At 47.7% G+C, this 22039-nt stretch overlaps 1 protein-coding gene across 1 annotated transcript in view; it reads right to left on the bottom strand.

Moving 5' to 3' along the window:
* The window catches only part of Adcy2 (adenylate cyclase 2), a 338643-nt gene that overhangs the window by 32310 nt on the left and 284294 nt on the right, over nucleotides 1-22039 (bottom strand). Inside the window, exons 16-18 of the mRNA XM_042695213.1 lie at nucleotides 18504-18641; nucleotides 12341-12460; nucleotides 9918-10087 (exon numbers count right to left, since the gene is read on the bottom strand). Of these exons, the coding sequence (XP_042551147.1) occupies nucleotides 9918-10087; nucleotides 12341-12460; nucleotides 18504-18641 (428 nt within the window). The remainder of the gene's footprint in view (nucleotides 1-9917; nucleotides 10088-12340; nucleotides 12461-18503; nucleotides 18642-22039) is intronic.

A 22039-nucleotide genomic window follows, 5' to 3' on the forward strand; every position in this document is an offset into this window, starting at 1 on the left:
CATCCCCAGGGAAGGGACCTAGAAACCCAAACACACAGAGGCAGCCACTTGGAGGCAGGATCCTTTCATGCGACTCAGGAGCTGGCTGGGTTTCCAGTAGCAGATGACAAGTGCACAGGGAAGCCAGTGAAGAAATCTTTTCTGGGGACTCCTCACAGGGACACATCTGGAGTGTGGTTTGGTCACATCCATTCCATCTATCTCCCCAGCCTTGTACCTGACTTAAATGGCGGTGAGTGGTGGCTAGCCAGGGAGGAAGCTCTCCACACTGGTCAGGGGAGAGGATCACCAAGTCTGGACTTAACTACCCCTCCTTCCTGCTTCCCTTGCTGGTATGTGCACGAGCGAAGATGGGCAGGAGGAGGAGGTGGCGGGAGGGCCGGAGTCTTCCACAGATAGGATATAATCTCAGGTAGCTTCTGGGTAGCGTCCAAGCCACAGTATTGATCACCGTATTAGTTGTTTCCCATTGTGCAGCAACACAGTAGCAACACTACAGGGTGGCTTCAAGCAGCAGGATTTATTGTTGATAGTTCCGAGTTCGGGAGTCTAAGTCAGGATGCCTTCTGCATCACACCCCTGAAACCTACAGGAAATCAGTTCTTGCTGCAGCCTAGGCTCTGGCAGCTGGCTGGCCGTCCTTGGTGCTCCCTGTGGGTAATCTTCCCTGCTCCCTGGCTTGCCTCAATATCACTCCTGTCTCGGTCTTCATCACCTGGAGATTTCCCGTGTGTCTGTCACTTCATGTGACATCCTCTTATGAAGACACCAGCCATATTAGACTAGAGGGCTTTGTAACTTTGCAAACCTCACCTTAATTAATTGCATCTGCAACCACCTTATTTCCAGAAAAGGTCATGTGAGGAAGGATTAAAATTTCAGCATGCCTTTTTTGGGGGGGACATAAGTCAACTCAGTAGTCAGGCTTTACATAAAGAAGACCCCTACCCACTTAACCGGTTCTACCCATCCAGTGACATCCCCTGTGAGCTGTGCTGTGAGCATGGCACTGTCACTGACTGACAGGAGGGGACGTCGGTAGTACAAATGACTTTTCCAACAGCATCACAATGTAGTCACAACTATCTATCCACAAGTTAGACTCCAGGGATGTCGGCCCACAAACATGCCTGTAGCTATCCAGGCACCGATTTGCAAGCGGCTGCTCTCTGCCTGAGGCTGCTAATGAGCAATCCTTCTGACCCTCAGGTTTCCGGAGTCCAGAGAGCAACATATCCGAGCAAGCAGAGTGAAAAAGACATGGAGGAATTACGTGGTGAACGTGAGGCTATTCAAAATGCAAAAAGCTTGGGTAAGATAAACGGGACACTCATTAGTCTCAAGGGAGAAAGCAATCCAGGCACACAGACACACATATATTCTTCCTTAAAAAATAACCCCCCACCAAAAAAAAAACCTGGACATTTTCCTAGGCGAAATGGACTATTTCTTAAATAAGAGACGTACACAAAGAAACCTACTTTCTGTTGCGCTGAGACTAGTTGACTGACTGAAATAGAAATATATATTCTCAGGTCACTGATGGGGATAAGCATTCATCTGACCCTGGCTCTGGATTTCCATCCATGACTCATAAAGAAGAGGACAGGGGCCTGGGATGATGGCTCTGGGGTAGAAGGCTGCCTCTCCCTGTGATGCTCAAGCCCTCACTTCAAACCCACTACTGTAAAACAACAACAAAAACACCCCAAGCCAGGGTCTCCGGCTGACTTATCCGCTGGCTTTCTTGGCTATTTGTTGGCTACACTAGTAAGCAAGGAAGTGCCTGACTTTGCCCACAAGAGACCCCTGAATCCACAGGAAGCCGTGATGTGAACCATGCGCAGAGTGGAGGCTCTAGTGGATGTCCTGAGAATGAGTCCTCTCCCCATGGTCTACTCAGCACGAGCTGTGAAGTTAATTATAGGATCCCATGATGCAGACCAGAGCAGAGCAAAACAAAGCACTCCAGAAAACAAATGTTGAGTACAAAATGAGCGAAGCCAAATAAAGACAGCTCTGAGTGCTGTAGTGCAGCTTCCTCTCAGCCTGGGCAGTGAGGGAGGGCAGGGAACTGCTACTACGCCTTCTGAGGTGCTTATGGTTTCCCTTTCTCCCTCCCCTCCCCTCCCCTCCCCTCCCCTCCCCTCCTTTCCCCTCTCCTGTCCTTCCCCTTCCCTTCCCTCCCCCCTTCACTCTTCCTTCCCCTTCCCTCCCCTGCCCTTTCCTCTCTCCTCTCTCTTTCTTGGCCAGTTCTGGGGCTTGATCTGAGGGACTGGGTGCTGTTCTTTCCCTTAAGGCTGGTGCTCTATCACTTTGAGCCCTGTACCACTTCAGACTTTCTAGTCGCTAATTGGAGATAAGAGTCCCATGGATTTTCTTGCCCAGGATAACTTTGAATCATCATCTTCAGACTCAGCTTCCTGAGTAGCTAGGATTACAAGCGTGAGCCACCAGTGATCGCCACAATGTTCTTTATGTCTGTGTGTCTCTTCTTCTAACTCTTCTTCTTGACTTGTCACCTAAGCCGCAGCCTTGTTCAGGCTCAATGGAGCCTGATGGGTGACAGGCATGAGCAGTACTGCGTAGCTAGGTCCCATAGGCCATATGAAGTGTGATCAATAACAGCTCATTATAAAAATAAGTTTAGGGGCTGGGAAGGTGGCTCAGTGGTAGAGTGCTTGCCTTGCATGCCTGAGGCCCTGGGTTCGATTCCTCAGCACCACATAAGCAAAAAGAAAAAAAAAGCTGGAAGTGGCGCTGTGGCTCAAGTGGTAGAGCACTAGCCTTGAGCTGAAGAGCTGAGGGACAGCGCCCAGGCCCAGAGTTCAGGTTAAACTGTCACGTTGGCTAGGGATAGCTAAACTTCCCTGCAGGGTTTCTAGACACTCTTTCTTCCCTTATTGGACACAATTCATGACAATTCTGTGCACATTTCCAGACAAGGTGGCTCACTGCCATCCAGGGACAGAATCGTGCTTTTGTAACGTGGTGCTCGCAGAGGCAAGCAGATATTCTAGTGATGCACAATAAGAGAACAGCTCATACTCCTGCTGAGGAAAGAGCTCCGAGGCGGGTCCGAAGGAACGCTGTGCAGGTCTGTGCGGGGCTGTGCGAGGCTGTGCGGGCCTGTGCGGGCTGTGCGGGGCTGTGCGGGCTGTGCGGGGCTGTGCGGGCCTGTGCGGGCTGTGGGGCTGTGCGGGGCTGTGCGGGGCTGTGCGGGGCTGTGCGGGGCTGTGCGGGGCTGTGCGGGGCTTTGCGGGGCTGTGCGAGGCTGTGCGGGCCTGTGCGGGGCTGTGCGAGGCTGTGCGGGCCTGTGCGGGCTGTGCGGGGCTGTGCGGGCTGTGCGAGGCTGTGCGGGCCTGTGCGGGCTGTGGTGCTGTGCGGGGCTGTGCGAGGCTGTGCGGGGCTGTGCGGGGCTGTGCGGGCTGTGGGGCTGTGCGGGGCTGTGGGGCTGTGCGGGCCTGTGCGGGCTGTGTGGGGCTGTGGGGCTGTGTGGGGCTGTGCGGGCTGTGCGGGGCTGTGCGGGCTGTGCGAGGCTGTGCGAGGCTGTGCGGGCCTGTGCGGGCTGTGGGGCTGTGCGGGGCTGTGCGGGGCTGTGGGGCTGTGCGGGCTGTGCGGGCTGTGTGGGGCTGTGCGGGGCTGTGTGGGGCTGTGCGGGGCCGTGGGGGTTGTGTGGGGCTGTGCGGGCTGTGCGGGGCTGTGCGGGGCTGTGCGGGCTGTGCGGGCTGTGTGGGGCTGTGCGGGCCTGTGTGGGGCTGTGGGGCTGTGTGGGCTGTGCGGGGCTGTGTGGGGCTGTGTGGGCCTGTGCGGGGCTGTGGGGCTGTGCGAGGCTGTGCGGGCCTGTGTGGGGCTGTGGGGCTGTGGGGCTGTGCGGGGCTGTGGGGCTGTGCGGGGCTGTGGGGCTGTGCGGGCTGTGTGGGGCTGTGTGGGCCTGTGCGGGGCTGTGGGGCTGTGCGAGGCTGTGCGGGCCTGTGCGGGCTGTGGGGCTGTGCGGGGCTGTGGGGCTGTGTGGGGCTGTGCGGGGCTGTGTGGGGCTGTGCGGCCTGTGCGGGGCTGTGCGGGCCTGCGCGGGGCTGTGCGGGCCTGCGCCGGGCTGTGCGGGGCTGTGCCGGGCTGTGGGGCTGTGCGGGCTGTGCGGGCTGGGCGGGGCTGTGCGGGCTGTGGGGCTGTGTGGGCCTGTGCGGGGCTGTGCGGGCTGTGTGGGGCTGTGCGGGGCTGTGCGGACTGTGGGGCTGTGCGGGGCTGTGCGGGGCTGTGGGGCTGTGCGGGGCTGTGCGGGCTGTGGGGCTGTGCGGGCTGTGTGGGGCTGTGGGGCTGTGCGGGCTGTGGGGCTGTGCGGGCTGTGTGGGGCTGTGCAGGGCTGTGCGGGCTGTGTGTGGCTGTGTGGGGCTGTGCGGGCCTGTGAGGGGCTGTGCGGGGCTGTGGGGCTGTGCGGGCCTGTGTGGGCCTGTGCGGGGCTGTGGGGCTGTGTGGGGCTGTGCGGGGCTGTGTGGGGCTGTGGGGCTGTGCGAGCTGTGCGGGGCTGTGTGGGGCTGTGCGGGCCTGTGAGGGGCTGTGGGGCTGTGCGGGCTGTGCGGGCCTGTGTGGGGCTGTGGGGCTGTGCGGGGCTGTGGGGCTGTGGGGCTGTGCGGGCCTGTGTGGCCCTGTGTGGGCCTGTGTGGGGCTGTGGGGCTGTGTGGGGCTGTGCGGGCTGTGTGGGGCTGTGCGGGGCTGTGCGGGCTGTGTGTGGCTGTGTGTGGCTGTGTGGGGCTGTGCGGGGCTGTGCGGGGCTGTGCGGGCCTGTGAGGGGCTATGCGGGGCTGTGGGGCTGTGCGGGCCTGTGTGGGCCTGTGCGGGGCTGTGCGGGGCTGTGGGGCTGTGTGGGGCTGTGCGGGGCTGTGTGGGGCTGTGGGGCTGTGGGGCTGTGCGGGCTGTGCGGGCCTGTGTGGGGCTGTGGGGCTGTGTGGGGCTGTGCGGGCCTGTGTGGGCCTGTGTGGGCCTGTGTGGCTGTGTGGGGCTGTGCGGGCTGTGCGGGCCTGTGTGGGCCTGTGGGGCTGTGTGGGGCTGTGGGGCTGTGTGGGGCTGTGCGGGCTGTGTGGGGCTGTGGGGCTGTGCGGGGCTGTGTGGGGCTGTGCGGGCTGTGCGGGGCTGTGGGGCTGTGCGGGTTGTGCGGGGCTGTGCGGGCTGTGCGGGCTGTGGGGCCGTGGGGGTTGTGTGGGGCTGTGTGGGGCTGTGCGGGCTGTGTGGGGCTGTGCGGGGCTGTGGGGCTGTGCGGGGCTGTGTGGGGCTGTGCGGGGCTGTGGGGCTGTGCGGGGCTGTGCGGGGCTGTGCGGGCTGTGCGGGCAATTCCTAGCGGACCCTTAGATACGGAGACAAAGAGGCTCTTTGATTCCCGCGGCTGGGCTTGGGGCAGTGGATGGTCAGAATTCATGACTCTGTGCAAGTCACATGCTGAGGCTCTGTATAATCTATTATTACCTCTAGCTCTAAATCAAACAAAACAACACAGCCTTAAAAATAGAATGATTTCTTATAGATGATGCTAGTCTAGTCAGAAAAAGGAAATAGATTACTGATGGCTGCTTTCTATGGAAGGAAAGAAGAAAGCGTGATAGAACCTAGCTAACCCCGAGTCCACGTGTTTCACTGTCAAGGTAGGAGCTGCGATTTCCTCTGTCCCTGCTGCCCTGCTGGCAGGGGTCAGACACAGAAAACATGAGCTCCGTGCTTTTGGCAGAGGAAGCAAACAGGAAGGATTGGGAGAGCTGAGATACTCAAGACATTTCAACATTAACTCCAATGTATCATGGGAGATGCAGTGTTTGAAATCATTATTAATTTAAAGAGGAGAGCTTCAAGAGATGCCAGGTGTGCCAAGAAATCCAGCAACATCTACAGATGGACAGATGTGCAGTGACCCTTAGCTCCTTTCCTGAAAGCGATGGATTCTACAGTGCTGTCCTGACTCTCCCTTAGTCCATCGCCACTCAAGCCAAAGTTGGTCAAAATATATCACAATAGCTCAAACTCAAGACGTCAGAGTTTCCAAGGGAGAGCAGGACAGTTCTCGAAGTTCAACACTTTGGTCTCAAGTTGCATGGACCGCCATTTCTCCCTGTCATCCTGAGCTGCCAGAGGACGCTACACTCTGGATGTGACTTCTGCCTCAGCATGGTGCCCGTGTGCTCTCCGCACAGCATGTGCTTTATTATGCCAGCATGGGTTGGAGCATGGAGCTCCTAGTGGGCTCCTCTCTTCCAGGAATCTTTGGAACTAAGGGTCTAATTCTAGCCTCAGGTGAGTTCATATGAAATAAGCAGAAGTGTGGGTGAGGACAAAACACTGCAACTGCTGTCCTCATGTCAGTGTCATTGTAAGAGGAGCTCAGCAGCCCCCAGAGCTCTGGCTGTGGCTGGGGAGGAGAACGTCCTGGGTCAGAACTGGGACATACGATGGGCTCAGCAAAACATCTCGCAGATGATGCGGAAGCCTGCTATAAACACCTAAGAATTACAGAAATGGCCTGTCTGGACCTTCCAAACACCAAGCTCCCATTCTTCCATCACATGAAGCGATGTATCAGTGCGGTTAGGTACTGGAACGCTCTGACCTACAACAGAGTTGGGTTTTATTGGCACACTCTCCCGTGGGTTGTTGTTTGTCCTTTGTCTCCAGAAAAATCTGCTTTCTATGTTTATGAATCTGTAAAAAATATCTTGGGTGTCCTTTTCTGAGCTATTCATTGATCTGAAGTTTGTCTAGTGCCTTTTCTAGCCTTGGTAACTCTATTGACAAGAGAAATGCCTTGCTGGCTCATCCATGATCAAGAACCAATTCAGTTTATAAGGTCCCTGCCACGGAGGCCAGCGTGAGCTCGTGTGAGAAAGCCACACCTCTCCAACTGTGTGGTCACGTGCTGGCATTGACCCCACGTGGACACCTCCACGTGGACACACTCTTGTGAAAGTTTCTTTTCAAAACTCAAGAAGGTAAACAACAACTGCCGTGGGTCATGATGAGACACATCCTCCAGGATCGGGAGCGGCGCTCCGTTTTCAAGGAAGTGGATGAGAGGGGAGATTCCATCGCGGCAAGTCCTGAGAACCGTCGGCGTGTCTGGAAGCTTTTGTCACTCATGGAATGGATGATTACTGAGCATGTACTAAGTGACAAGCACTGCTGTAGGTTCCATAAACATGGCAGTGCCATTGAGTTCAGGTCTTACGTTGCTTCTCTTGAGAGATGAGTTAAAGTCAGTGGAGGGGACAGGGAGGAGAGACAGAATCAGAGACGGAGATGGAAAGCACCAACAAGGCAGAAAGGCCATGTCTGATTCATCTAGCATCAGTCCTTGGAAACCTTCTACCTTTCTAGAGTTGTATCAACAACACAGGGCAGCTCAGTGCCGGGTATCCAGCAGGAGGCAAGGGCTGGAGTTAGGTTCTCTGAGTGTATTCACCACCAGGGAGGCACATATCCAAGGCTCAGTGGGTAGCAAGAAGATTGACCTTCACAGCTAAGCCTGGGTCCCAGAAAGACCAGAGCAAGAAGCAGGAAACCAACCATGGGAAAGGATGAAGATATGGTGCTCAGCAACAGGCCAGCAAAGGAACAGGGGTAAGTGCTGGGCGTCAGTGCCAGGGACCAGCTCCATCAGAAAACAGGTGTTGTCCAGCTGTCTTCTGAGCAGCCTCCTCCATGAAGGGCATCTGAAGGGCATGTCTAGCTCCAGGATTCTGCAACATTCACTCTCCAGGCCCCAGGCCAGACCACGGTGCTATAAACATCTTACTCTCATTGCAAAGATCCTTAATTATTTGACAGCGTTCTTGAATCTCAGGAAAGAGCAATGCTGGCGGTGGCTTTGCATCCGGATGAGTCATCGTGTTGTATCCAACAGGTACCAAGGCTTGAGAACTCAGGTGACCATGAGCTCCTGCTCTCCAGCTCTTTCACCAAGCGTGGCCTGGGAGCTTGTGTTACACGAGATGAGTTTGCTCTTGTGCCATTGCATCTGGGCTCTTACAGCAAAGGGACACATTTGGTAATGCTGGCACAGGGATTGTGCCAGAACCTCCTGAATGAGGTTAGGGAAAGAGACTGGTGCTTCCCTGGAGAGGATGCTGGATTTGGTGGTGGAAGTGGCGATGGAGCACCCAGGCTCTCTCTCAACCTTTCCTAGGCTTCGAGTCATGGTAAAACCAAACGAAGGGAGAACACACAAATAAGACTGACATGAAAGGAAAGGGCTCCCAAAGCTAAATGCCATTATCTTTCCCAAGTAACTGCACAGCGGGGTCCACGCAGAACCTGGCAGTCTCTTCACATGCCTTGCTGAAGTCCATAGAAATAATCCTCTGCCCAAACCTGGCAGGCCTCACGGCTTCTTTCGCTTCCCCTGTGTGACGGACACCAGCACTTCAAATGTAATAAAGGGAAATGTACAGGCGTCACCCACCGAGTGTAGAAATCGGCAGTGCCACGTCTGTTTAGGAATATGATACAGGTTCTGACAAATATTAAAGTATACTTGGCTGGAGATTTTTGAGAATTTATAGGAAAATTAACTTTGGCTTTCATTCTCACCATGAGTAAGGAATCATAAAATCTGCTTAATGCAATTATGCAATTTGCATCTCTACTGCTATAAGCTTGATTACAGATGATTGGGGTTTCACCATCTAGAGGATGACAATTAAGTGTGGCGAGGAGGGTTGCTGGGGTTGCATTTCTGGAAGTGTTTTATACTGGCAAGAAGTCATCAGTATAGTGACTGCCTTCTTCAACTTCCAGAGCAACAAATGGATGCCAATAGTTGAGACATTTTCTTTATGCTCCAGGAAGGAAATAGAAAATAATTTGGATGAGAATGCAAAGCAAATACCCTGAGGCTGGGGGTCCATACACACATTTCAGGCTTGATGTAGAAATTCTGTTACTGAGTTGTGAAAGGGAGAGCATCATAAAATGATTAAAACATTGTTCTTCAAGCAGGGGATACGATATTTCTTATAAGCCTACGAAAGAAATTTGATAACAGACAAGTTTTTCTACAACTGGATCCCAGCTTGATTCTGCTCATGAGCTTCGCAATCCAAAGATTTTCTGAGGCTCTTCACTTCTGCCCTTTCCACAACAGTAATTAAGAAATCTTTACTAAGAACCTGAACGCCATCAATACAACTGAATATAGCTGCATTTTTTCTAAGTGTTGTTGAGCTGGAGACCGCTTTACCCTCCTGGTGATGTTGCGGTTTCTGGGGTGCTGTGAGCTGGAGTACTGGCACTGGGACTGGCAAGCGGTGGGTAAGGGTCACCAGTGTGTAACCAAACTCCCTACGATGGGCAGGACAGTCCCTCAAACAGGAATGATTCAATCCAAAATGCCAACAAGATTGGAGCAGAAAACCTTGGATTGCTTTTGTCAATATAGTTCAAATTAGGCCAGTGGTGGTGCATACCTGCAGTGCCAGCTACCCATATGACCAAGGAACAGAGTTCAAGTCTACACTAAGCAACAGAGGGAGACCACCCCATGTGTATACACACACACACACACACACACACACACACACACACACACACAACACACACATACGTGTGTGTATTTATACATATGTATGTTCTTCTCTCTCTATGTATATGTATTTCTCCCTCTTTCTCTCTCTATCTGTGTATTTATTATATACACATATTTTTTTCAGGTATTATGATACAAGGTTTTTCTCTAAATCACATCCTCCAAATACCTTTGATGAGCCCTAGTCTGTTATCAATCACAAAACACTCATCATCTTTCAGAACCATCACTTTAAAGAAACTCCCTTCACAATCACCAGCGACCATGGCCTTGCTTCTCCACACTCAGTACACACTCACTGTCTCACCAGCATGAAAGAACCAAAGCAAAAGGAGAAGGGGAAGACGGTGCTCACCTCTCAAACAAGACCTGGCTGTAGGCATCAAGGATGTGGGCATGGGTGTGGAGCAGGATGGTGTTGTAGCCCAGCAACGCTAGCATCATGATCAACATTTTCAACTCGTAATTCACTCGCAGGAAAACCGAGCAGGAGATCAAGCCCAGAATGCAGCTGTATATGAAGTACTGTGGCAGGGAAATAAGAGAGACAGACCTTGAAGATCTCTTTAAACTGTCTGGGAAAGCAGATGCCTGGGTCTACCCTCTGATCCAGCATAAAATGCCTGAGTACATTTGATTTGTGTGAATGACTCATCTCTGTGCCTTTCTGATCCAGTCTGGCAGGAGAAGTAAAAATAAACATATACAATGCCAAATGCTTTCCAGATACAAAGTTAAAAAAAAAACCCTGCATCGCATAGATTTCATAAACAAGCATCATGTATCTCTCAAAAATGAAAATGGTGTGACCCTCTGATACATTTATAATTTTTTTTTAAAGTCAGTACTTGGAACATTTTGGCCTTCCAATTTTTTAATACATGAAAAGGATATAAATCATTGTAGATAAATCTGTGAAAAGCATAAGAAATCGTAGACTTTTAATTAAAAGAGAAACTGCATGTCACAGCATTTGAAATGGAATGGATTTAAATTATAAGCCTGGGCCAGGGTGGACCATGAGTGCCCTGGAAGCTGGACAGATGCCAGAAGACCCTGGAAATGTGGCATGTCCCATATAGCCCTAGCACGTCCCAGCTCAGTCCAGCGGAAGCTGGTGTACGTGTGCTCCCCTGATCTACTGCACAGATGGGCTGAGGATAGCCCTAGCCCAATCCTGCTTCTGTCGCTCACTGACTCGGTGTCACTTGGTCACTCTGGACCAGCACCCTAAAGGCTGACATTCAGCACTTTCAGGATAACAACTCTTTTACTGCTGCACACTGGCGCTCCTCCTAAGCTTCTGCTTTTGTCAAAGGGGTTTCAGCTCAAATGCACGTGGAACCTGCTGGTGTTCTTCAAAAGTTATCTGTCATAATCAGTGTTGCCCCACTGGGAGAGAAGGCAACATAAAAAAACCACTTACATGGCGGCGGTGTCTGTGTGTGTATATTTGGGAGGGGTCCAGGGGACCGGGGGATTGAAGGTTGTTTATTCAGGTTCTCACAGTGCCCTAGTTTGAAATGCATATCAATGTATTTCATGTCAATGTAATTTACCTAGGATTTCACGTGTTAGGTGTGAATTCTGGGGGTGCGTTCTCTCTCCACTCGCCCAGTACTAATATCATGACTCAAAGAGGAAGAGGAGGCAAATCACACAGCAAATTTACTTATCCCCCACAGAGAGGGCTCCCAAATCCACACAGGAAGATGCAAGCCAGTAAACTATTCTGGAGAACTCAATAACGTAGGTGGAGAAGACCATGGCTAATTCTCACAGGGACTTAGGAAGAGATTTCATCTGAAGACCAGAACCCTGGGGATAGAAGTTAACGCCCAGGGTCCCCTGTCTTCCTTGTCCTTGGGGACACGGTCATGCTTCTGCAATCTCAAAAGAACTCCTCAGTTCACTGCGATGGCACACATTGGGGTAAGCTCCCGGGGAAGGAAAATGATGAGAAGGGAAAGAAAAGGAGGAAAGGAAAACATCAGGGAACCAATCCGTTCAATAAGCTGGCAGAAGTAAAATTTATTGTTATGCCTGATGGATTAAAATACTGCTTGGAAATTTTGAAAACACATGTCTAAAATGAATTCATTTCAGTTTGTAGCAGTCACTGAGCATTCTGTAAATTGACTATTGGAGATAAAAATTAAATGGATAAGACCTCTGTTACCTTAAGAGGACTGGTCAAGAATGGGAAATGTTCAAACACTGTTGTTTTTTTCTTTTCATGAATAATGTGTGAAAGAAATTATAAATAGCAGATGTAATATTTATACTAATAAGACTTCATGTGTTAAGAAGACTTGAAAAATTTCTAGATCTTTTGTGACACTGATTAAAATGGGTCAAAATGTCCTTAAGAATTACTGAAGGATAGAATCACTGGGGAGCAGAAATAAGTGATACAGATCCTGCCTCCATCTCCATAGTATCAGTGGATAATCTTAATTCACAGAACCATTAGTAACATCTCTAATCAACCAGACATAGAGATGAAGTGACATAACCATGAATGTACTATGGTAAGGTGCAAGGAGGCAGTGGCGGCGGCAGAGATAGTGTTAAACTGGCTTCACAAGTTTGCAGACAGTGGTGATGGTTAGAGTTTATAACTCAAGACTAATCAAAGAACTGAAAAAAAGTGGGGGGGCCCTAACAACAATAAAATGAAATTCTAAAGCAAACCATGGACCGAATCTGAAACATAAGCTGCATAGACAATAGCATTCTGGAAAATGACAAATACAGCAACGAGTGTGACATTCTTACCGGAAGGAAAAACAAGTTTTGTGCACGCAGAATGGCTGCTTGGTTATTTGAGGCAGAAAAACTTGAGTTTGTGGTGTTGGCAGTGGGAGGAACCGTTTCCTCCGAGTCACTCAGGAAAAACTGTAAAGAGAAATGTGTCTTTTCTTAGCGAAATGGGTGCAAAAGCAGAGGAAACAAGTACCAGGCTGGAGCTACGTTTACTGTCCTCACAGTACCAGGCTGGAGCTGCATTTACTGTCCTCACAGGCAGTGAGTAGCACTGGGAGTCAGCACAGCCCCGTGTCTGGGAACTGTAAGTGCTTCTAGCTTTCCGAAGCCTGGGTAAATTCTATTCAATAAGTAAATAGATACCATAATGTTCTGCTTTCAGGAGGGAGTTTTGGGCTTCAAGATTGATGCTAACCAAAACAGAATCAGCAGTATCATATACCTCACTCTGTTTCCAGACACTGAATGCACCCACAGAAACAAGGCTTTCAATATGGTTGTCTTTTTTTTTTTTTTTTTGTCAGTCGTGGGGTTTGAACTCTGTCCCTCAGCTCTTCAGCTCAAGGCGACCAATCTACCACTTGAGCCACAGCGCCATTTCTGGTTTTCTGAGTGGTTTATTGGAGATAAGCGTCTCGCAGAGTTTCCTGCTTTGAACTGTGATCCTCAGATCTCAGCCTCCTGAGTAGCTAGGATTACAGGTGTGAGCCACTGACGCCCAGCTCTTTGTTTATTTCAATGTGTTTTCTATCATGGTTCAAATAATTAATAAGTCAATATGTTTATATGAGTTTAAGGAAGGAAATTGATTTTATGGGGAAAAGGTAATCACCAACTCTACTTGTTTCTATTATTGTGAACACCCAGTGGCTCAGGACTGCTGATTTGTAATGGATATCCTCCATACTGTAGAAAAGTGGTAGGAATGAGAACAGCTCTCTTTTTCTTTCTTCTACCTGTCTCTTTCCCTCTCTCTCTCTCATTCTGTCTCTGTCTCTCTCTCTCTTTTTTCCTTTTTTCTTCTTTATCTCTTCTCCTTCTCTCTCTCCACCTCTTTCTCTGCCCTTTCAACATGAGACACAGACTGTTTTAGTGACCAAAGACCAAGTTGTTGAGGGTTCTGGAAAGATCAATCACAGAATCATGATTTGGACCAGATCCTCTTTCGTGAAGAAATTCACTGTGTCTGTTAAGTCTAGACTGCATTGTCTGCATGGGGGAAACATTTACAGTTTTAAAAGTAGAATGAATTTTGATATAATTCCTGCAGTTGCTTTTTCTGTGGGTGCTTTTCTTTGTCTTGATTTATTACCTTTGACATTATGACTCTTGTCAAACATCTAGATTAATTTACTTAGTAGGCAGGAAGATATTTGGCATATTTCTGCATACATGACTCTTCTGTTTTACAAGTGGTACTAGATGTAATAGTTTTCCTTATTATGTAATTTGATAAAACCCAGCAAAATATTGATTTAAAAGTCAAAGAAGGTTGGAGGAAGAGATTTCTTTATTTAGTGCTAAATTATATATTACAATCTTTAGCTGGACTACTAATTTTCTAATCCTTGAGAAAAAATATGTCAGTTAAAAAAATGAATAGCATGATTACTTTGAAAATAATACTGGGCTCTAAAACTTCACAAAGTTAGATTTGACCAACCCTAAATTCAATTGACTTAAACACTAAGAACCAAGGAATGACCGAAAAACACCAAAAAAAAAAAGAGCCTACAATGCTATCACAAAGTTTACTTTCAGGTACCATGGTCTAAATATAACTGATGAAAAAATCTTTGATAACACTGCCACACTGGCCAGCCAGTACACAGCAGGGGGCATTATGCTCTGCTGTATGAAAAAAAATATGTCTTTACAAGGGTGCGGTAAGGCCAGATGTGGTGGTTCACGCCTGTAATCTTAGCTACTTTGCAGATGGAGATTGAGAACTCAGGTTAAGCCCAGGCTAGGCATAAAAGTTCCTGGGACTCCCTTTCATTTGCTGGCTGGGTGTAGCGGTGTGTGCTACAAACACAAAGAAACCACACACACACACACACACACACACACACACACACACACACAGTGACATAAATACATATGATGTTGCAAATATGTAAAGTAGAAACCTGTAATCACCATGGGCATGACCACATCGCTAGCTCTTTGGCTCCCTTTCTAGTATCTATTAAGTATCCTCCAATCAAGCAAGTGTTTGAATTCCCTATCCTCCTTTCAGATATGCTGCTTCAACTTCTCTGTAGAAGGAATCTCCACAATCATAATTATTTAGAGGAACTGCACTTCATAAGAAGTTCTAAATCCTTGGTAATAATTAGACAATGAACAACAGAGCTTCACAAAATCCTAAAGAACACTGCAAAATCGCTTCCTAATTTTGCAGTCCCCATTGATGCTTCTCAAATAAGGTGAGCACATAGAAACACTTTTATTTGGCATACTGTGAACACAGTTTACCATGATATTTACACCTGGTAATATCAATGTATTTGTCTTTTAATTGGAATCTGAAGTCCAGATTGATTAGGGATGAACTACTGATAACTTCTTGTCTATGAGGTTCACAAGTTGTTATAACTTATTCATACTAAATCTCTTGTAAGTTTCTCAGATTTGATGTGAGTTGTCACATGATAATGTGGTCAAGTTCAGAGTAAACCACAGCATTCCTGTCCGGGTGCTCACGTGGGACTACATAGTCTGCTGGGAATGAAACTGAACAAAAGAAGGGTTCTTTACAATTTGATACCACAACATTCCTATATTTGAGACAATATGGGGCACTGTGTTCATTTTTTATGAAGGTATTTGTGGTCACACAGATGAACACCAAATGTTTAAAATAGTCCAGTACAATCTCCCAATTCAATTTACGTCAATGGACCTGCATGTTTTGTTACCCAATATCAGCACAAAACAAGAGCTTGACAAGCCCATTCCTTGAACACACTGTCCCTACTGAGCCTGTTCTGATCAGCGCTGTGGATATGCAGGCTCTGCAACAACACCCGTGAAGAGGATCAGTGCTGGTCCTGGTGTGAACTGGCTCATCTCAATAGTCAGCAGCAGACACTGGTCAGCAACAGCCTCAAGCCCTCTCAAATTATGCCCAAACATCTGTCCCCTGTGAGGTAAACAAGGGGAGGGCAGGCGACGTTGGAGGAGCCATGAATCAGGGCGCCTGTCATCTCAGCACAAGCCCAGGCTCCGGGCTGTAGCGTCAGTACGAAATGAGAGCTACCAGCACAGACCGAATGTGAGACAAACCAGACACAAAAGAACGATTACAATGGCCTTCCACTGATAGAAGACACTGAGAATGGACCCGCTCACGGGAACAGAGAATGCCAGCAACCAAGGGCTGGGGAAGGGGCTGCGGGGCATCAGTGGTGCTCAGTGTGCTTGAGATGACTAAGTTCTGGAGATGGGTAGGGATGATGTCATGGCACTGGAAATGTCCTTAATGACACTAATCTGTGCTCTCAAAATGGCTAAAAAAAGCCTTTAGATAACTTCTTTTGCACAACACAAATAATATTTTTTTAAAAAGGGAAATAAAGAAATAAAATTTAAGTATCTATGATTTATCCTAATAAAAAACACTTTACAACCACAGGGGCTATGCATGAAGACTGGAATTAGGCTATGACCTGAAACAGAAAAATGCAGTTTGGGGACTTCATTTTCTTCCCAATGATGTAAACAAAGAAGGTGCACACACATACCAAACTTCCACCCAACACAAAGAATGACTGTTCTTCACAGGAGGCGTGAATCCATGCCTCATTGCAACCACAAGCAGAAGTAGGTGTGGGTAAAGCAGACAGACAGCACAGGCAGTTATTTGACTACGTTCAGGGGAAGCTGGGCTGCTGTCACTCCAGCGGGAGGTGGTTTCTTCCCCAGCTGAATGGAAGAAAATGGAGCTCACCACCTTGGCCCTATGCCCCAGGGAGGGAGGGAAGGAAGGAGGAAAGAAGGAAGGAGGAAGGAGGAAGGAAGGAAACAAGAAAAGGAAGGGGGAGGGAGGGAGGAAAGAAGTAAGGAAGTAAGCAAAGAGGGAAAGAGGAAGGGGAGGAGGAAGGGAGGGAGAAAAGGGAGGGAAAAGAAAGAGGGTGGGAGGAGAGAAGGGGTGGAGGGAGGGAGGCTGTTTGGCTTCCTATTGGCTGTTGGTCGGTGGGGAAGGTCAGCTCCCAGGAAGCGCACTGGCCCTCTCTGTGCGCGTACAGGTGAGCACAGGTGAGCGAGGAGGAGGAGTATTCGGTGTATTCTTAGGGTTTTGCAGCAGTCACGCACCCTGACAGTAACTGAACACCGGCCTTTAAAGCTGTGAGAAGGGCTCGCAGTCCCTGTCTTCAGCCACTGCTTCTCTGCCCCTCCTCCTCAATGGATTTTACTGCTCAGCTACCCCTGCAGCCTTCATCTACCTGAATGCTTTGGCTCTCGGCAGTGTGCTCTCCCGGGGAGCCGGCTCTGGGGTGGTGGGACTAATGCACATACACAGGGCACTGCATTGCACATGAAGAACCCATCTAAAGAAACTCACTTCCCCCATATTTGTACAGTTTCACAGTGTCCTATGCCTGCCTGTGCCTCAAACCTCCACGACATCTCAGGGAGCAGGAGGCTGCGCCGCAGCTGCTCTGACGCCGTCTTAGGAGGTTGCAGGTTCCATTCCTAGTCAGGGCCAGGCAATCTGGGAGTGCCCTCCTCCCCTGCAGCTTGGCCCCAGCTTGTCAGGGCTCCAGTTGCTACCAGCCACACCCACCCCTGAATCCCAAGGGTGTGGGGAACTGTGGTCTATGAGAGGACTTGAGACCTGATCTTGTGCAAACATGTCTGTCCACTCCCCAGCCTCGGGCTTCACTGATTCTCAACATACATTTCCACTCTCCTCCTAGATCCAAGGGTCACCCCTCCATCTTTTTTTTTTTTATTGTGAAAATACCGTATAGCGGGGTTACAATCACATGAGCAAGGTAATGAGTACAATTTTTATCAAGCATTGCTGCCTCCTCCTGTTTATCCCCTACCATCCCTTCCCTCCCATTTCCACAACTACATCCCCACCCACCCCCTGTTTCCCCCCCCCCCCCCACGCCTAAATGGTAAAGTTGGTTTTTCAACATGGCGTCTTGTACATTTCATTGTTGCAATGGGTCAGCCTGTATCTGTATTTAAACAATGATTTTTCCCTTTGGAACTCAGCCTGGCAGGCTTTTACCAGCCACTCCAGTCCCTCTGTATGCATTCACTGCTGCCCTACTGCGTTTCAGGATGGCTTACTCAGCTGCCAGTCTACCACGAACTCCTGGAAGGCACAACGTGACTCAGGGGTCTAGATGCCTCACATTTATGCAGTGGGAAAACTATGTCAGAAAGATATTTATCATTATGAAGTTATGACTGTCTGGTCACCTCATCCAGCTTAGATGCTTCTGTGAATTTCTAAGCACCCGCAATGTCTGCAACATTCACACGCCAAGATTCATTCTGCTGCTGGTGACAGGAGAATAGTTACAAGGACATGGCTCCAGGTCATTAATGGGTGAGAGGTTTATTTGGTGGGCATCGCAGGAACAATGACATGGGTGTGAGAGGAGTGGTCGTTGGTCCCATAGTTATGAAGTGTCCCGTCTGACTGTCCCAAGTGTGGTAGGGATCTTATTCAGCTGAGTTTCAGAACCACCCTACCACAGAAGTTGACTCTCGTGTTGAGATGTGGAAATAGATGCCTGTGACATTAATGAAAACCTCTTCCAAACCTCTTCCAGCAGGAGCTGGGGTTTGCAATTGGGCCTTCCAGCCTCCCCACTCACCCACCGACTGATGCTTTTCATGCCTGCCCTGGTGACAGTACTTGTTATTTCTGAAGCTTGCTGAGAGCCATCACGAGCAAGTAAGTGGGGACATGCTTTAAGAAGCGGCCTCCTCGGAGTGGCTCATGCAAACACTTATTTTTCAAAGTTAGACAAAACACGTTGCTGCTGTGAGATGCTGCATTCGTAAGATCAGTCTTTGGGCAATTGGGCAAACTGGGCAAAACTGGGCAACCCAGTTTTGGGCAAGTTTTCAAACCTGCCTCAATCCAGAACACAGAAAGCAGGTGTGCCCTGCCTGACTGGAGTCCCAACCCACCCCGGGACTTACTTACCATGTTGAACACAGCCATGGTTAGGATGATGGCTGTTGTGATGATCGTGAGGGAGACCCGTGGCCAGGGACGATTTGCAATGATGCTGGATGACTTCAAAAGCCACATGAGAGAGGCAGAGGCTTTTTTGCTGCATTGCTAGGAGGAGAGAGATAAAGGAATGTATCTCCACTTAACATATTCTCTCAAGTTTATTAATAGTAATGTTTAAAACCATAAGAAGTACCAACATGGTTCAGAGACTAAACAAACAGATTCCATTCCCTCAAACCAGTCATAAACTTGATTAAAATTATGTTGGCTTCCTTGTTATGAACAAATTAAGTGATGGAGACACAGGTATGCTTTTACAAATAGACCTGAAGTTACGTTTTTAAGTAATTTTTTTTTTGGCAGAGAAAAATGTGTCTGTTAATTAAATCACTCTGGGGTATGCATTGGGCCTCATTTGAAAGTTAATATAAATTCAGCAGAGTTATGAAGAAAGTAGATCAGCATCAAGCAACTGTCAAGCCTGGTCTACCTTCTGCACAGCTTTTGTTCTCTCTCTCTCTCTCTCTCTCTCTCGGAAAATGACTGATGGCCTTCAGACTACACATTGCAAATTTCACCTTCCAGACTTTTTCTTGGTACAGAAGATGATCACAAGCATATAAACAGACCATAGACTTAGTTTGGTGTATGAATCTTCCAAGAGCATCTCCAGTGGTACAGCATCTTCACCGTACTTGCCTTTCTTTCTTCCACACAGAGCTCTATTCAAAACACTTCTAGATGATATGATGACGTGGATCAATACATGACATTAAATTTCCCTTCTAAATTATCTTTTAGTGTAATGTATTGCCAGCTATACTTATATTGTATGATAACTGCAGAGACTTATTTTACAAAACAAAAACTCTGTACCAATTGAACAAGAACTTATTTTTCCCTCTGTCCAGCCTGGAAGTTCCCTTTCTACTTCCTATTTCCATGGTTTAGATCAGTCTAGACACTCTATGTCAGTGTAATTATGCAGTATTCATCTTTCTGACTCATTTCACTTCATATATATATATATATATATATATATATATATATATATATCAATGCTTTGAGGTTCTTTATATTGTATGTACTGTTCCTGAGCTCTTTTGCTCAAGGCTAGTACTCTATCACTTTGAGCCATACCATCACTTCAGTTTTCTTTTTCTTTCTTTTATTTTTGCCAGCCCTAGGGCTTGAACTCTGGGCCTAGGTGCTGTCCCTCAGCTCTTCAGCTCAAGGCTAGCACTCTACCATTTGAACCACAGCACCACTTCTGTCTTTTCTGCTTATGTGGTGCTGAGGAATGGAACCCAGGGCCTCATGCATGCAAGGCAAGCACTCTACCACCGAGCCACCTTCCCAACCCAAGACATACATATTATAATATGCTAAAGGTCAATACAACAAGAAAATAAGACCAGCATAGGATGGAAGATGGTTAGATTGGTAAACAGTCAGCCTATATAAATAACTGTAATCCCGCTGTACATACCCTTTATAATAAAATCTTAAAAATTAAAAAAAATCAGGCATCCATAATAATTACAATAGTTATTATTGTTATTATTATTATTAGTGTTAATTATTCTCTCTGGTCTTGCTTTCCTCACCTCCAAAATGAGGATCACCATGGTGCCTGCCTCCTAGTCTCATGCTAAGTTTTAAATGAACTGCAGAGGGCACTAGGGACAGGGTTTATGAATGTTAACTTTTCCTCTTATTTCAATGAATAAAACATGATACTTCTCAGAAACATTTTAGTGACCAAGAATCTATTTGCTGTCTATTTCTTTGGACAACACTATTGAAAGCAAAAGAAAGCAACAACACATTAAGTTTTTCCCTCCTCTCCCTCACTATGGTCCCGATATAAACGATGGATAACATATGTACAGTGTATACAGGATCCAGTGATCGAGACAGCATGGTTCAGATGTGCTTCTTGGATAGATTTTCCTGGGCACTGTCCTCATTTTTCTGTAAGCCTGTTAACAAGTTTGAAGTAAGCGGCCTTGAATGCTGGTTAGTTCAGAAGACCATCAACCTGATGGACTCCTGCTGAAGTCCTTAACCCCTGGCAACTCAGAAGGCACATCTACACTTCACACTTTCACACTAGAGCAGGGTTTTGATAAGGAATGGGAGGCCTTAAATCTGTCACTGAATAGGATGACTCTCCACCCAAGCTCTGAGCACACAGGGGCAGAGAGGTCATAGGTCTGGTGCCGGAACAGCCATGTGAACATGTGTGTCACGATTGCTGTCAGACTTGGGTTCTACAGAAGCTGTCATAAGTTACCAAGAGTCACTTCCAAGTCCAATACTATCCTCACCTGGCTCATCATCATCTAGCTGATATTCCACTAAGTCAAGGCCTTTGATTGGACTCTGGAAACTTAGTGAAACTTTTTTCTGCCAAAGACCATTTAGATATTTATAACACCATTATAGGATCGTGCAAAATTATTGATAAAAGTACATCACCATAGGTAGCCAACAAGAAGCATATATGTCTGTCCCTTTAACAAAAAAACAATTTTTGATGACCTTAAATGGCCTACTGGCCAGACTTTCTCACCCTTGGATGTAGTTGTATCTTGATTATTTAAGATTATTGCTTTTTGAAATTTAAATAAAAAAAAAGATTATTGCTTTTATTAAGACAGAGTTATTAAAAATCAATGGCTTTTTGTCTGCACTAGAAATTTTAAATACATGTGATACTGAAAACATGAAGAACAGAAACGATAAGTCCACAGAGCTTCAATAATATGTTAGTTACAGCTCAGATTCCATGACACAATCAATCAGATAAAACATTATCTAGTTATTACACAGAACTATTTGTGAAATTATAAAATTAAATTGTTCTGATTAAAAAAAACTACCTGGTAACAATTTAAATAAATCTGTCCTTTGAAAATAATGTTCTGTGCATAGGCTCATAATTTATGAAGCACATCTGGACAGATGCACAATAACGTTAGTTCTACTTATGCAACATGGTTAGTAAAATGATAAGTAGGTGCACCTGGGTGAGGCTTACAAGCTCTATTTGAGGTTTGTGGGTGTTCCTGTAAGAGTCCGTCTCTGTCACAGTTTTTACACATGCCTCAGAGTCCCCTGTGCAACCATTTCTAACTTTTTGGCCAAATGATCACAGATTTCAATGTCCATGAGTCAGGCAGGTTTTTTTTTTTTTTTTTTTTTTGTCGGTCATGGGGCTTGAACTCTGGGCCTGACAGTGGGCTGTCCCTCAGCTCTTTAGCTCAAGGCTAGCGCTCTACCATTTGAGCTATAGCGCCACTTCTGGTTTTCTGGTAGTTTATTGGAGATAAGATTTTCATGGACTTTCCTGCCCAGGCTGGCTTTGAACTGCAATCCTCAGATCTCAGCCTCCTGAGTAGCTAGGATGACAGGCGTGAGTTACGGGTGCCCGGCTAAGGCAGTTCTATTTCCTTCCTTGTCACTAGAGAAATAATGCTGTGGCACAGGCAGTATGACAA

The sequence above is a fragment of the Dipodomys spectabilis genome, unplaced genomic scaffold, assembly GCF_019054845.1.
Source record: "Dipodomys spectabilis isolate Male_0828 unplaced genomic scaffold, ASM1905484v1 ptg000179l, whole genome shotgun sequence".
In the NCBI taxonomy this organism is placed as follows: domain Eukaryota; kingdom Metazoa; phylum Chordata; class Mammalia; order Rodentia; family Heteromyidae; genus Dipodomys; species Dipodomys spectabilis.